The sequence below is a fragment of the Psammomys obesus genome, unplaced genomic scaffold (genome assembly GCF_907164565.1).
Source record: "Psammomys obesus unplaced genomic scaffold, mPsaObe1.curated_primary_1811, whole genome shotgun sequence".
Classification (NCBI taxonomy): Eukaryota; Metazoa; Chordata; class Mammalia; order Rodentia; family Muridae; genus Psammomys; species Psammomys obesus.
In genome coordinates this window covers 15,510,322-15,524,792 of record NW_026585504.1, presented here as the reverse complement: position 1 = coordinate 15,524,792, position 14,471 = coordinate 15,510,322, and the positions used below count along the sequence as shown (strand labels likewise).

General features: G+C 48.1%; 1 protein-coding gene across 1 annotated transcript; it reads right to left on the bottom strand.

The window, feature by feature from the left end:
* Nucleotides 1–7,511: 7,511 nt before the first annotated feature.
* Pla2g4f (phospholipase A2 group IVF) lies at nt 7,512–12,870 on the bottom strand. The gene is made up of 10 exons (XM_055611706.1): nt 12,751–12,870; nt 11,927–12,063; nt 11,467–11,689; nt 10,727–10,841; nt 10,402–10,539; nt 10,216–10,323; nt 9,891–10,101; nt 9,278–9,440; nt 7,987–8,173; nt 7,512–7,735 (listed from the first exon to the last, which is right to left on the bottom strand). The coding sequence occupies exons 1-10, from the start codon at nt 12,868–12,870 to the stop codon at nt 7,512–7,514; spliced, it is 1,626 nt and encodes a 541-aa protein (XP_055467681.1).
* Between the last annotated feature and the right edge of the window lie 1,601 nt (nt 12,871–14,471).

Sequence of the window (14,471 nt, the reverse complement as noted above, 5' to 3'; positions counted from 1 at the left end):
TTTACAGAACATAGCCTATGTGCCAGACCGTCAGAAACCCTTTATATGAAAAAAACACTTTATTCATCCCCCAACCTTCTAGTGCAGATAACTTTATCGTCCACATTTGGTGACTGAGAAAAGTAAGCAGGAATCGGTGGAAGAGTTTTCCCCTAGGCCATCAGAATAATGTTCTTACCCACCGTCTGCAAGACAGTCCCTCTCCAAAAACACAGCAGACTCCAGAGCGTCCCTAGATCAAACCTAATCTGAAGGAGATCTAGCCCTGAGTTTGGAGTCATTCGGAGGTCAACTCCCTGGTAGTTTCCTCTCTAGGAAGTCACTTCCTGTAGCTTTTCCCCGGATTAGCATTCAGTGATGGTGTCACTGAGGAGGGGTAGCAGCTGCTGGAGAGGAGAGGAGACATTGCTCCACTAAGTCAGAAGCCCTAACGTGGGGGGGGGGGGGGGGGGGGGGGCGGGGCAGGAAGCACAGTGTGATACAAGGCAGCACTCATTACCATGTCAAGATCAAGGCAGGGGCAGGTCTGTGTGCTTGGCTTGCCTCCTGAGGAGGCAGGAGACCTTCCTGTCTGGGACTGTTCGGAACCAAGCAGAAATGATCACCAGGCCCTCCTTCATTCTGAAGTGACTGGAAAGACCAGGTTCCAATCAAGGCAAAGGGTGGGATTTCACTCCGCCACACAAGCCACTCACTTGACAGAGATTGTCTACCGTGTACCCTACCAAGAGTCAGGGCAGCGAAAACAAGTCTGGGTCCCCCCCCTCCCCTGGGGCCTCTACCTAGGGCAAGGTCACTTAGGTCACTTTCCAGTCTATGCTGGTGTTTTGGAATCCAGGATGCTCCATGGCAGGCCATGGAAGGATGGAGAGATGTTTAGTCCAGGTCATAGCCTCTGGAATTACACAGAGGAGAGCCATGGAAAAGTTCAAGCAAACACTCCTCAGCCATTACCTTTGTTTGGAAGTAATATAGCAGGTGTGTGAGTGTTAGCTTATGAAATAGGAGGGTACCTCAGGAACATCACGTGTACCTCGGCAGGCCTCCCTTTGGTATTTTGCTATTAACAAGAGCCAAAGCAATCCAGAAGAATTCAGGTAGATTCCCTCACTCCATTCAAGCCCTGAAAATAACATCAATTTGGATGAGAAAAAAAAAAAAAAAAAAGGACTACATTTGTTTGGAGCTAATTAAGGCTGCAATCTGTGAAAACAGGTTCAGACAATCCTTAAAATTGGATTCTGGGCTGGTGAGGATGGCTCAGTGGGTAAAGGTACTTGCCGCTCAGCCTGAAGATTTGAGCTTAATTCCTGGGACTCACGTGGCGAATTAAGAGGCTCCAGTCCTGCGAGTTGTCCTCTGATTCCCACTCGTGCACCGTGGGGAATAAAAATCACAGTGAGCAGAAGAGTTGAATTTCAGAGCACAGAACTGTCTTTGAGCAAAATCACCCAAAAAGATGATTTGTAGCTTGTCCTATTAATCCCAGCACTCAGTGATAGTGAGTGTAATAGCGTCATAGAAGCTTGGGGAGGCAGGAAAAGCAGGTCAGGTCACCTGGTGCCAGATGAGGCCCCAGCGAAATCGTCCCCAGACTTACTGTGGAAGCCTTATTTAGAGTGTGCCGGGGGAGGGGGCAAAGTTGGGGTGCTGGGAAGACGAACGTGGCCTGAAACGGACCTCACTGTCGGCATCGATGCAGCTCTCAATGAATTCAGTGTGCAGACCCCGCTTTGAGACAAGGCTAGAGAATCACAGAAGACTCAGCAACCCAGCAAACCAGCCGAGTCGGTCTCAACGGAAACCCAGGATCCTCTCTCAGTGCCTGGCTAAGCAGACAAAAGGGTCTCCGCTCCGAAGATGGGAGCCAGAGTCCAGCCGATTCCTGAAGCTTGAAGGCAGAATAAAGATTCTAGCTGTGCACTCCGTGACTGGTTAAGTCCTAACATTTATGGTAGTCCAATGGCAGCCAGTGACAGTGGCAGGCAAACTGGTGACAATGGGCACAGCAGGACCTTCCAAACAAACCTCCCATTCCTGAAGCCAAGGGGTGCCTGAGTAGAGCAGTACAGTACACAGCCTCAGAGGGCTTGGTGCCAGCGCACAGCTGGCTGAGGAAGATGGGGCCCAGGAGGCAAGTCAGAGGGAGGCAGCCCGACCAGGATGGCTCTCCTCTTTTCGGGTTGGAAGTCTGCTCATTCTGGAGAGGCTCTCGGGAGAAACGAGAAAGAAAGAGAGGGAACTATGTAGGTCATCAGATGCAGCAATCCCGGGGGGGTCTACCCCCACCTCATTTCTCCATCCCATGTGAAGGAACTGGCCTGCTCCCTGGCCCACCGTACATTGAAACATGTACCCACAGATACAGTGTTTGTAACTGTCCCTTCACTCTGCCCCTGATTGACAGATGCCCATTCTAAACACCCCTGCTTGGCTCCTGACAACGGGAAGTCTGTATTTGCACACTGTGGCAACTGTGTATATGAACCAGAAAAACGTGGCTTGGGTTCAGAGAGCAAAGCGCCATCTTAGCACGCACTTCATGGGCCTTAGTTGGGGGGCCCGGAGAGGGAGGGCCAGAGGCCTGGCTGCAAAGAAGAATTAGTAGAACACACACCCTGTGACAGAGACTGGTGACCCACATAGCTCCTTTGTATTCTTGACAGTGCTGAGTCGGGGAGTTCTGGAGGGGGTCAGAGCTGGCTCCCTCTGTGGAAGTGTTGTAGCTCTGCGTCTAGACTCAGTCTAAGGCGGGCAACTGGTTCCTTAGCTCACAGCTCTCGCTGTGTGCCCGGGTTGTTTCCAGGGGTCTTTCTGTGGCGGAGGCGGGCTCACCGATGAGGCTGCTGCCTGGTTCTCTCCACAACCCAACATAACATGAACCCTGCTCTCTCCCTCCCAGAATCCATAAGCACTCATAGGGAGAAAGACTGTCTCATCTTCCCTGGGGAAGAATCAGGAAAACAGAAACTCTTTAAAGTCTTCACCCCTCTGTAAGCACACCCTGGCCTGAGATCCTCTGTTGGAGTATGGTCAGGGGCTTTGTATTTGCTTGTCCCCCGAGATTCTCACTCTTTATGGACAAACTGTCATGTACCCCAAGTATTGCTGTATAACCTTGCCTTAAAAAATTATTCCTGATTGATTGATTAAAAAGCCTGCACCTGGGCAGGGCAGAAGGAGGTAGGCATGGCTAAGGTTCCAGGCTTTGGGGAAAGGAGAATCACTGGAAACAGAGATGAAAAGAGGGGAGAAGAGGAAGCCATGATGGGTTAGCATGGAAAAGGAAGCATGTGGGCCGGGAGGAAGGCCTCTGGGATTGGCGTGAAAAAGAGTGATCCAGATGAAGATAAGCAAGTACTTATGGAATTATGGATGGGAGATGGGCCAGATAGGAATGGTTAAGGTGGATGGAATGGGATGGAGGCCAGGAGATAATGGAAGGAAGCTTGGGAGGTAGTATCTGCCCAGCCCAACATAAATAAGGCAATTATAAAATCTGACAGGCATCTGTGTTTTATTGATTATGATAGTGGGTTAGATAATACGGCCATAACAATTGTAGGGCTAATAATAATAAATATTATTAGCCTGGCACCTAATTTATTTTCAACAACAAATGGTGCCCAACAAATTTTATGCACCCATGCCCTTAAAGTCATACTTTATTATAGTTTGGCAGGGGGAATAAGCTCCCAACAAGATAACCCAAGCTTAAAACCTAAAACCTTCCAGGTCAAAAACTGTCTCCTATGTGTCTGTTTAAGAGAAACTCTTAAACACACCCACAAACAAAAGGCAGTCTACTGCAGGAGACAAACGGAGAAAACTAACATAACTAAGAGCTGGCTGCCACTACCGTGGACCGCTGGAGAGACACAAGCCAGAGAACCATTCCTGAGCAAAGATGTTTTTTTTGTTTTTGTTTTTGTTTTTTCACCAAACCTCATATTCGGTCCCATGCAGGCTAATTTAGTACACATGCTGCCAGGGATCACAGAGCAAGCTGCTTGTGATCTTATGGTGACTCTTATGGCGGTCACCACAGAGGGAGAATTTCTGATGAGCCTTCGAGAAATATCCCAAGTGGCTGATACAATGACACCTGGAAATACCCCCGAGACAGCCTCATTTGGGACCATATGCAGAATAAAACGAAGGGAACTCAGACTAACACAATATGAATAATTAATTTATACTCTGAGTAGCCCAATGGTTTCCTAGTGTGGAGCGTCCACAGAAACTGAAAGCTGATTTCATCAGCACTAAGGAAATAGTGTGAAATAATCAATTAATGCTCAGAACAGCCTACAGTTCACGGAAGTTGATAGGAAAGCTAACTAACAGAAAATAATTAATGCCATTAGGCCTGCCGCTCAGGAAAAAGGCAGAGCCAGGGCTATACAGAAAAACCCCGTCTCCATAAAAATGATATCATGTTTATAAAACAATATATTTTAATTCTTTACAATCTTGTCCTGATTTATCAACATGAAGATGTGTATATATTCAATAATAATATTATCCCCTTTGAGGAAAATAAAAATGTAAGAAACCTAAAAAAATATTGGACGACTAAACTGGATCATTCTATACTTACAATAACTTCAAACTGGACAGCAAAGACTATGTTATGTTGGAAGGAACGATTTATGTTTATGGCAACAGAAAAAGAAAAAGGGTTTGGACTCCACCCAAAGTAATAAGAATCAGGTATGACAGAGGGAGACCTCCTGATTTCCTAGGCCACAATATCTTCAAAAGTTATCATGCTCTCCTTTTAAATGGCATAGACAAAATTGGTTTGCATTTTTGTTAACAGCCCAGACTGGCTTATGGAAAAATGCCTTTCTTCTGCTCATATAAAGAGCAGAAAACCACCCTTAACTGAATGACGCCGGATCAGGCCTGACAGGACTCATCCCTCAGCATGCTGAGATGCTAGCACATCTGTTCCAGCATCCTGCCTGGTCCAGCTTTCCAACTTCAGTCACCTCAGATGCTGGTCCTCATCAGAGCCTACTCCCAAGGGAGCGTTGAAGAAAGCTACTAATCTCAATTAGTCCAGCATTTCATACTGCTCCAAACAGGACTTCTATTAAGTCTGGAATTTCTCAACGTTTAGAGACTGGACCACAAATGTTAATGCTAGCTTGCTTAACCATATTCCCCAATTTACTTTGGGCCCCCAAATAAGATTCCTTCACCCCCAAAATCAGCAAGAAGCAAACCTTAGTGATGCTCCATTTCCCTAAAAAAGGGGTTAAGTAGCTTTTTGCTTGTTCTAATGGGCTATGAATGTTTATTGTCATTGGGAGATGGTTATAAGTTATTAGTGGTCTTATTTAAAGAAAAAACAAGGTATAAAAACTTAGACTCAGGGATTTTCCTTTTCTTTTCTCTGTCTTTCTTAGGTGAGGAGGAAAGGGTTGAAGAGAAACAAAGGGGAATATAGAAATATATTACAGGAATAATAAGACAAAAGGTAGACTATTGTATCTACTCGTCAACTTAGAGATATTATATTTAAATAAGGGTATTTGATACATTGATATAAATTTTAGTATACTGATACAAATTCAAGGTTTCTTTGTTACACTCATATGTCTTTACTCTGATATGAGGTATTATATCCACACAACTCATAAATAGAGGGTTTACTTCCAATACTTTTAAACTGCTCTTACAAGCTATTTAGGATAATCAAGCAATGCAAGTTAATTGTTAGTTAACCAACTCTTGGTCATATCAGATATTAGTCTAATTTATTACAGGAATATACATTCCTAGGTTTAACATATAGTACCATAGATATATAAAAATAAGATAGATAGATAGATAGATAGATAGATAGATAGATAGATAGATAGATAGATAAGTCTTCAAAAACCTCAGAGATCTGCAAAATATGGCATTTAAAAATGTTTTTATTGGTCTGGAGAGATGGCTCAGAGATTAAGATGACTGGCTGCTCTTCCAAAGGTCCTGAGTTCAATTCCCAGCAACATGGTGGCTCACAACCATCTATAGTGAGATCTGGTGCCCTCTTCTGGCACGTCAGCATACACACAGGCAGAACACTGTATACATAATCAATAAGTAAATCTTAAAAAATGCTTTTATTATTTTAATGATTCTTTGACAATGACACATGTCAGCTCCTAGCAGCACCCTATCTACCTCAAAGAAGATGATGAGCATCAAAGAACCTCCACATGGAGATGGCTTCAAATGTGGCAAATTAGCCACCTGGGCAAAAAAAAAAAAAAAAAAGCCTTCGTTTCTACCACAGACAGAATTCTGCCTAAAATGGGCAAGCTTGAATGCAGGCCAAGTCAACTGCCGAGTTCTGCTAAGACAGAGTAAGCAAGTCCTAAATGGTTCCTGCTTCACATATATGTTTGTCAAATATACTGGGACAGAAGACTAAAGATGATACCCCAATGTTATACAGAGAGTTTTGGGTGGCTATTCAGGCAGCAAACTGTCTCTGTCAATTTTTATTTTTTGGAGGCTGCTAGCATACACTTCCTATTTACTCGGGTAATTAATTTTATTCCTTCTCAAGTGTCTGATGGGGTTGAAGACCAGATAATTATAGTTTTATATCAAGCTTGGTTGCTTAGAGAATTAAAAAGATATTTTAAGGTCTAAATAGATGTTTTTAGGCTGATAGATACAAGCTATAATAAAAGTAATTTAGATACAAAACTTTAGACCCTCATAAATAAGATAGATATTTTCTTCAAGATTGCAAAATACATTTAAACTGGACGTATGAGTCTTACCTATTGGTCTTTATAATTGCTTCATAATTATTTTTACTATACATATTTTTTTAAATAGCCTTTTTAATTAGACAAAAAAAAAAAGGAATTGTTAGAGTATGGTCAGGTGCTTTGTATTTGTTAATTGCTTGCCCCCCAAATTCTTACTGTTTATGTGCACACTGTCATGTACCCCAATTATTGCTGTTTAACATTGCCTAAAAAAATCATTCCCAATTGGTTGATTAAAAGGCCAAAACCTGGGCAGGGCAAAAGGAGGTTCATGGCTATAGTTCCTGGGCTTTGGGGAGAGGAGAATCACCAGAAACAGACAGAGACAGAGAGGAGGAAGCCATGATGGGTTATTGTGGAAAAGGAACCACGTGGGCCAGGAGGAAGGACTCTAAAAGTATCATGGAAAGGAGCAATCTAGATGAAGGATAAGCAAGTATTTGTGGAATTATGGATGGGAGATGGACCAGATAGGAACCAAGGCAGATGGAAGGGATGGAGGCCAGGAGATGATGGAAGGTAGCTTGGGAGGAACTACCTACCCAGCCCAATGTAAATAAGGCAATTATAAAATCTGACAGGCATCTGTGTTTTATTGATTATGATGGTGGGTTAGATAATACTGCCCTAACAACTACGGGGCTGATAACAAGCATTATCAGCCCAATGCCATATACTTCCAACAACAGTCCTCCATCACATCTCTCCCACAGTCCTTTGACTCTCACCAGCTCAGCCCCCGATCCCTTCTCCAGCCTGCTGCCGCCGATCCAGAGCCAGCTGGAGGGCATGCCTGATAGTCTCCATGTTGTTCAGGACGTTGTACCGACTCAGGGTCACCAGCCGGTCAAACTCCTTGGGCTCATAGGTGAAGTCCATCATTCCATAGGGGGTGTTTGGCCCATTGATGATAAAGTCCCCAAAGGCCTTCTCCTCGGCTGTTTGTCTTTCCACACCTGGGGTGGGGTGGGAGCAAGGTTAGGCTGGAGTGGTCTATGAAACTGGCCAGGAGCTGATGGCCCTGGACACTGCCCTGCACAGTTGATCTGGCTTGCTCTGTGGGAGAGGCCATCTTGACTCATCGTGAGCACAGAGGTCCAGGTGGTGGGGAGCAGCAATGGTTTACCCAGGCCCTCCAGGAGCAATGCTCTCAACCAGCATCCCACATTCCCCTGGAGGTTAGAACAGGCTTGGGACTTCCCCTTACCTGGGGCCAGATGTGTCCTAAAGGTCCTGTTGACAAGGGGGAAGTGCAGGACGATGGGCGATCGGGGGTCTTCCGCCTTGGTGAACAGGTAGCACTCACGGGGCTCCTCAAGGTCCTTGGGGCCCACCTCGATCTTGGGGAAGGGGATCCCTCGGTCCAGGCAGTACTTCTCTGTCATCTGCAACACCTGGGCAGAGAGGCAAGCCTCTGGCTTCACGCTAACTCTGTATAACGGAGTGACTTTCCGAGCCACCTTTCTATTGGCCAAATAAAGGTGTCTGGGAGGTTTGAATAAAAATGGCCTCCACAGGCCACATGGAGTGGCACTATTAGGAGGTGTGGCTTTGTTGGAGGAAACAAATCTCATTCTCTTTCTGCTGCCTGGGGATCCAGATGTAGAACTCTCAGCTCCCTCTCCAGCACCATGCCTGCCTGTGTGCCTCCATGCTTCCGGCCGTGACAGTAATGGACGAAACCTCTAAAACTGTAAGCCAGCCCCAATTAAATGTTTTTTCTTTATAAGATTTGTTGTAGTGCTGGAGAGATGGCCCAGAGGTTAAGAGTGCTGGCTGCTCTTCCAGAGGTCCTGGGTTCATTCCCAGCAACCACGTGGCGGCTCACAACCATCTATAATGAGATCTGGTGCCTTCTTCTGGCCTGCAGGCAGGGCACTGTATACTAATAAATAAATAAATCTTAAAAAAAAAAGAGAGAGAGAGAGAGTTGCTGTGGTCACGGTGTTTCTTCACAGCAATAGGAACCCTAAGATAGTTGGAATAAGTGTCTAGTGAGACTGTAGTCCTTCCTTCCTCCCCTTAATATGGCCATCCCATCTTCAACCCCTCCCCTGTTCCCTGTTAAGAGGCTGGTTAAAAGGGCAGTGTTGGAGGGGTGGTTTTATCTCTTCTTCAATCCTAGGCAGTCATTGGACGAGGAAGACAAAGAGGAAGTCAAAGTGAGATCACTAGACTCCCTAAGCTGTCTCCCTAAGAGGACTTTCATGGCTGGTGTTTCCATAGTAACAAAGAAAAGCGACCCCAGGCCCACCCTGGAAAGGGAATCCTACCATAATTGGCCAGGTTCTAGGACGGAGTCTAGACGATGCCTGAGACCCTCTTTCCACGTCCTATCATAATCCCAGAATCCTCCAGCTGGCAGACCTGGACTGTCAATGATGCTTAAATGGTCCCTTCTATGAGGGGTAACACCCAAACACCCAGCCGGGCCTCTCAGCATAGATGTCTTCTCCTCCCCTCTACTCCCTTTAGGAGACCCCTCTCTCCCTCCTTACCTCAAACGGGGCTTCCAGGGAATAGTCAAAGGACACAATGAGGTCCACAGCCCGCTGGGGCTGCAGGATCAGCGGAAATGGTGAGTTGATGGCAAAGCCTCCATCTACTAGGGACAGGCAGTCCTTCATGGGTGTGAGCTGGTTGGGGCGGGCATCAGGGTGTCTCTCTGTAAGGCACACAGGGATGAGTATAGCCGTTCTTGCTGGTGATCCTCTTCTCCTGCCTCCCAACAGCCACGGAGTCCCTCACCTAAGCCCGTCCACCCTGCCTCTCACAGCTTTCAGCAATCAGAAAATCCGTCCCCTCCTCCAGCAGCAGGAGCCTCCCCCTCCTCCAACCAGATAAAAGCCAGTGCTGGCCCCGGTGAGCTAGATGTATGTATAGCAAGGATCCACTTACAATTCCGCCCTGCCAGGCTGGAAAGATGGCTCAGCAGGCATGAGCATTGACTGTTCTTCCAGAGGACCCAGGTTCAAATCCCAGCACCCACATGGCAGCTCACAACTGTCTGTCACTCTAAGATCTGACACTCTCCCACAGACATGCATGCAGGCAAACACCAACGCACATTAAAAATTTCTTTAAAACAACCCCCCCCACACACACACACACCCAGAGTACCACCTACTTTTCCAGGCCACAAAGTCCCTGCTAGCCAGGTAGTCCTTGTACAAGCAGAGACCTCTGGTGAAGTTAAAGTTCTGGGTACAAGTAAAGCGGGAGGTGAATATGTCCAACACGGCCTGAGAGAAGGGGTTCTGTGGCGTGAAGAGCCTGGTAGGAAGCCGTGTGGGGTCCTTCAACCGGAACCTTGGACTGCTTTCTAGATGGGAAGGGATGAAACAGTGAGAAATGGAACTGTTCTTGGTCCACCTCTTTCCTGGGCCTGGCAAGTTGCTAGCAAGTGGTGATGGCTGAACAAGGTCCCTGTGCTCACCTGTGATATTTACACTGCTTCTGTGGCAGTCCAGAAAGCCCAGACCTGAGTGTCCCGTCTTCAGGAAGATCTCATACAGGCTGGTGGCGAAAGCACTACCCCACATGCCTGCAGAGACAGTCAGGGCCCCACATCAGGGCCTACCTCCGGCCCTGGCAGTCTCCAACCTTCCGAGCCCAGACTTACCCTGAAGGTAACAGATGCGGGGCTCTGGCCAGGGCTGCAGCAGCCGACCCATGAAGAACTCAGAGCCAAAGAGCTGGGTGGGGACATAAGCCCCATACTTGGGGAAACCGACCTCGTAGGGTGTAAACTCACACCACTCTGGGAGAAACAAAGTCAGCAGGGTCCTCATGGCTTAGCAGGGATCTTGCCTTTCCAAAAATGGCGATGCCCCCTCCCACCAAGGTCCCTGCTTGGGAGCTCCTCCCACTTGTCCCTGACAGACCATCCTTATCCCCCTCCCATCACCCCCTTCCTGTCTTCTTCCTTTGTGTCCACACCCAGGCACCTGCGAAGTCTTCCCCACTGATGTTTGGGTGGACATTGACGCTGGCGTAGATGGGGTATGGGTTCTGACCCTGGCTGACTATTTCTTGCTGGTCTGACAGCTTGGCAGGGTTTTCCTGGGCAGGAAAGAAAGTAGACAGCTTGGCTTTGGGAGGATTCCCTGTTCTCCGTCCCCAGGGCTTGATGTCAGCACTCTGACGTCAAGTTGTCAAGGCCAAGCTACAGCTTGAGGCTGCAGCTGAGCTAAGACCCCTAAGACCCCTGTGGGTTGGTTTTTTGTTTTGTTTTGTTTTTGTTTTGTTTGTTTTTCAACAATTTCAGTGCCTCTGGGAATACTCTCTCTCTTGTTTTTCATTCCAGAAAGCATATCAGAAGAGAGAGAGCTAGACTGGCAATTTTAGGGAACTATTGAAAAAGCAGTCTAGTTTCTTTACAAAGAAAATCTCTAGGAAATGTAACTTCTTAACTTACAAAGAGATACCACGCTTCCAACCAACAGCCACACTCTGCGGCTCTGCGGCTCTGAACCTTCTGCCTCTGAGAGACTGGGCCTGCAGTTCTAGCAGCAACCGCCTGGTGGCGGCATGGGTCAGGGCTGCTTTGGCCAACGCATGGGTGTGGCGCTCCGCCCTAGGGGCGGGCTGGAACCGCTTTGAAAACACTCCACGATAAGGGTCAGCCTGAAGAAGTGTGGAAAGGGAGATGGGATGGGGAGAAGGTAGTCAGTTCCCGTTCTCTTACCGCCTGGTTCAGGAAATATTCAACGACGAGGCCCCAGAAATCAGGGAAGGACATGGTGTGGCCTCTGCTCTCCCAGGCCGCCTTCTCCCTGGAGTAGTATTGCAGCCGCTCTGCCGAGAGCAACCCTATCTTACTGCTGCAGACTCGAGCCGAGGCACGTTCAATGGGGTCCTGCAAAGACTTCTGGGACCAGGATGGATCCTTGCAGAGCGTAGAGATGCACCTGCAGATGGAAGGGATGCCTGTGAGTTAGAGGAAGGATCCTCTGCCCTGTCACAAACATCTGCCGACCTGCTCCTTCGCTCAGACCACTGTCCCTGGGACCCAGCCTCCTCTCAGCCACCCTGATCCTCATAAAGGCAGGCTCCCAGGCCCGTATCAGAGACTCCATCCGATCACCTGGACATCCTTAATCACCCATAGCTCCCTTTTGCTCTGTACTCTGCCCCACCTCACTTACCAGGTAGACCCCGAAACCCCGCTCAGGTAGGTCACGGCATCCAGAACGCCAAGCTCCTGCAGCCCGGCCAGGCTGCCGTACAAGGAAGTCATGGCTCTGGTTCCGCCCCCAGAGCCTAACACAGCTACCACAGGCACCTAGGCACAGCGAGACTTCCATAGCGACAACACTGGGCTGTATGGATTACTGCTCACCCACAGCGGACATTGTTGTAAGCACGCCCCAAGCATTAGCTCACTGACACCTCCCAGGAACCTAGTGAGCCCCCCAACCCCCTTTTATAGATGACAACACTGATGTGTGAGGTTACATGGGGCTAGGTGTGTGTGTAAGTACACGATCATTCGGAGGTCTAAAGATGATACCGGCTGTGATTTTTCACTTGCTCTTCACCTTGTTTTTTGAGACATTGTTTTTCCCCGTACCCGGACCCCCACAGATTCAGCTTCACCAGCTGGCCACCAATCTCTAAGCCCGTGACTACGTCCCTCTTCCCAGGACGTGTGCCACCAAACTTTGCTTTTTCACGTGGGTGCTAGGGATCTGGACTCCAACAAGCATTTTATTGACTGAGCCTTTGCAGCTTGCTTGCTTGTTTGTTTGTTGGGTTGTTGTTCTGTTTTGTTTTCTGAGGTAGTCTCACAAAGCCCAGGTTGACCTCAAACTCACTATGTAGCCAAAGATGGTCTTGAGCTTTCTGCTTCTACCTCCTGAGTACCGGAACCGCAGGCATGCACCACCATGCCTGGCTTCAGAGGCGGCTCTTAGCCGCTGTCTCGGGAAGGTATATTTGATTCTCCAGACCCAGTTCGCAATGTGAACACCTGGTCCTGGCTGGCCCCTTGTGGCTCTGCACCGTTTGTAGGACCTTCAGCGGCACCCTTGGCCTTTCCTCGGTCAATGCCAGCGGCGCTCTCCTCCATCCACCTACCACTCGCAGCCATTGCTGATACACGTCCTCTGGGGCTTGGGGAATAGAATTGCCTGCAGCTGAGGACCACTAAGCTGAAGTGACAGGAACCAGCAAGTACCCCTGGCCTGCCCCCCCAGACACGAGCCTTTTCTGCTTCTGGCCCTGCTCTCTGGGGACCCTGTTGTTGCTGGATAAAACAGAAGCGATTCTTGGCACTCAGTGGCCGCATCTGTTGACCTGATACATAATCTAGGTTTGTCACTGGGCAGTGGCTCCACATCTGCTCTACACGTGGGGCGGAGATGAGGCTACTGGCCTTTTCCTGGCTTCTGCCTCCGGTCCACCTCTCAGCATCCCAGACACAGGCCAACTGGTCCTTGCCTAAGAGATCCCACCAAGCCTCCGCTTCTGGATCCCTTTGACTACTGTCTAGTTATGCCCTTTCAAAGTTCATTTGTTCCTCTTTCCCACCCTTTCCCTGCCTCCTATGCAGGACTCCCAGAGTGGCCCCTGATGTTCGGTTGTGGTACTCTGCATCTGCTCCCATCATCAGTTGCTGGATGAAGTCTCTCTCTGGTCTGATGATGAATCTGTTAGACTCTGGTCCCAGAACATTCTGCAGGCAGGACCAACTGTAGGTCGAAGGCTTTGTGGCTGTGGTCAGGGACACCACAAGAACATTGGCCCACAGAATAAACTGACTAGGACTCATAGGGGCTCGCAGAGATCAGGCTGTATTTAGGGGTCTGGCCTAGAGGGTCTGACCCCTTAGGTCCTTTTCATATATGTTACAGCTGAGTAGGTTGGTGTTCTCGTGGAAATCCCAACGGAGGGAGGAGGGGCTGTCCCTGACTCTTTTGCCTACTATGGGACTCTTTTCCTACTGAAGGGGTTGCCTCCTTCAGCCTTGATGTCATGGTATGTGCCTGGTCTTATTGAAGCTTGCCATGATGTCCCTGAGAGGCCTGTTCTTTTCTGAGGGAAGTGGAGGCCAGAGGATCTGGGGGAGAGGGGAGGTGGGGTGAAGAGAGGGAAGGAGGGGAAACTGTGGTCAGGATGTAATATATGAGACAAGATTAGAAAGAAAGAAAGAAAGAAAGAAAGAAAGAAAGAAAGAAAGAAAGAAAGAAAGAAAGAAGAAAGAAGGAATTCACTTGGTCAAGTCCCACCCCTCATATATGAGTCTGTTTGCAGACAGAGCCAATGAAGTAAATATAGTTAGCATACTAGGGGAGGGCCTCAACCTGACAGGACTGGTGTCCGGATGAGAAGAGGAAGAGAGCCGGACATGGAAGTACAGCCCTGGGATACCAGCATCTGGGAGACCGAGGCAGGAGGACCATAAGTTCAAGACTAGTCTGACTACATATGAGGCCTTTGCTACACAGTAGTAATACTTACCATTAAAACAAAACAAAACAAAACAAAACATTTGGGGAGGTGGGTGTGTTGGCACTTGCCTTTAATCACTACACTCAGGAGGTAGAGGCCAACTCTCCTACATAGCAAGTTTGAGGCCAGTCGGGACCACATAGACTCTGTCTCTCAAGGAAGGTTGTGGGTAAGAGAACTCCTGCTCCTGAGTGCACAGACAGACACACATACACACACACACACACACACACACACACA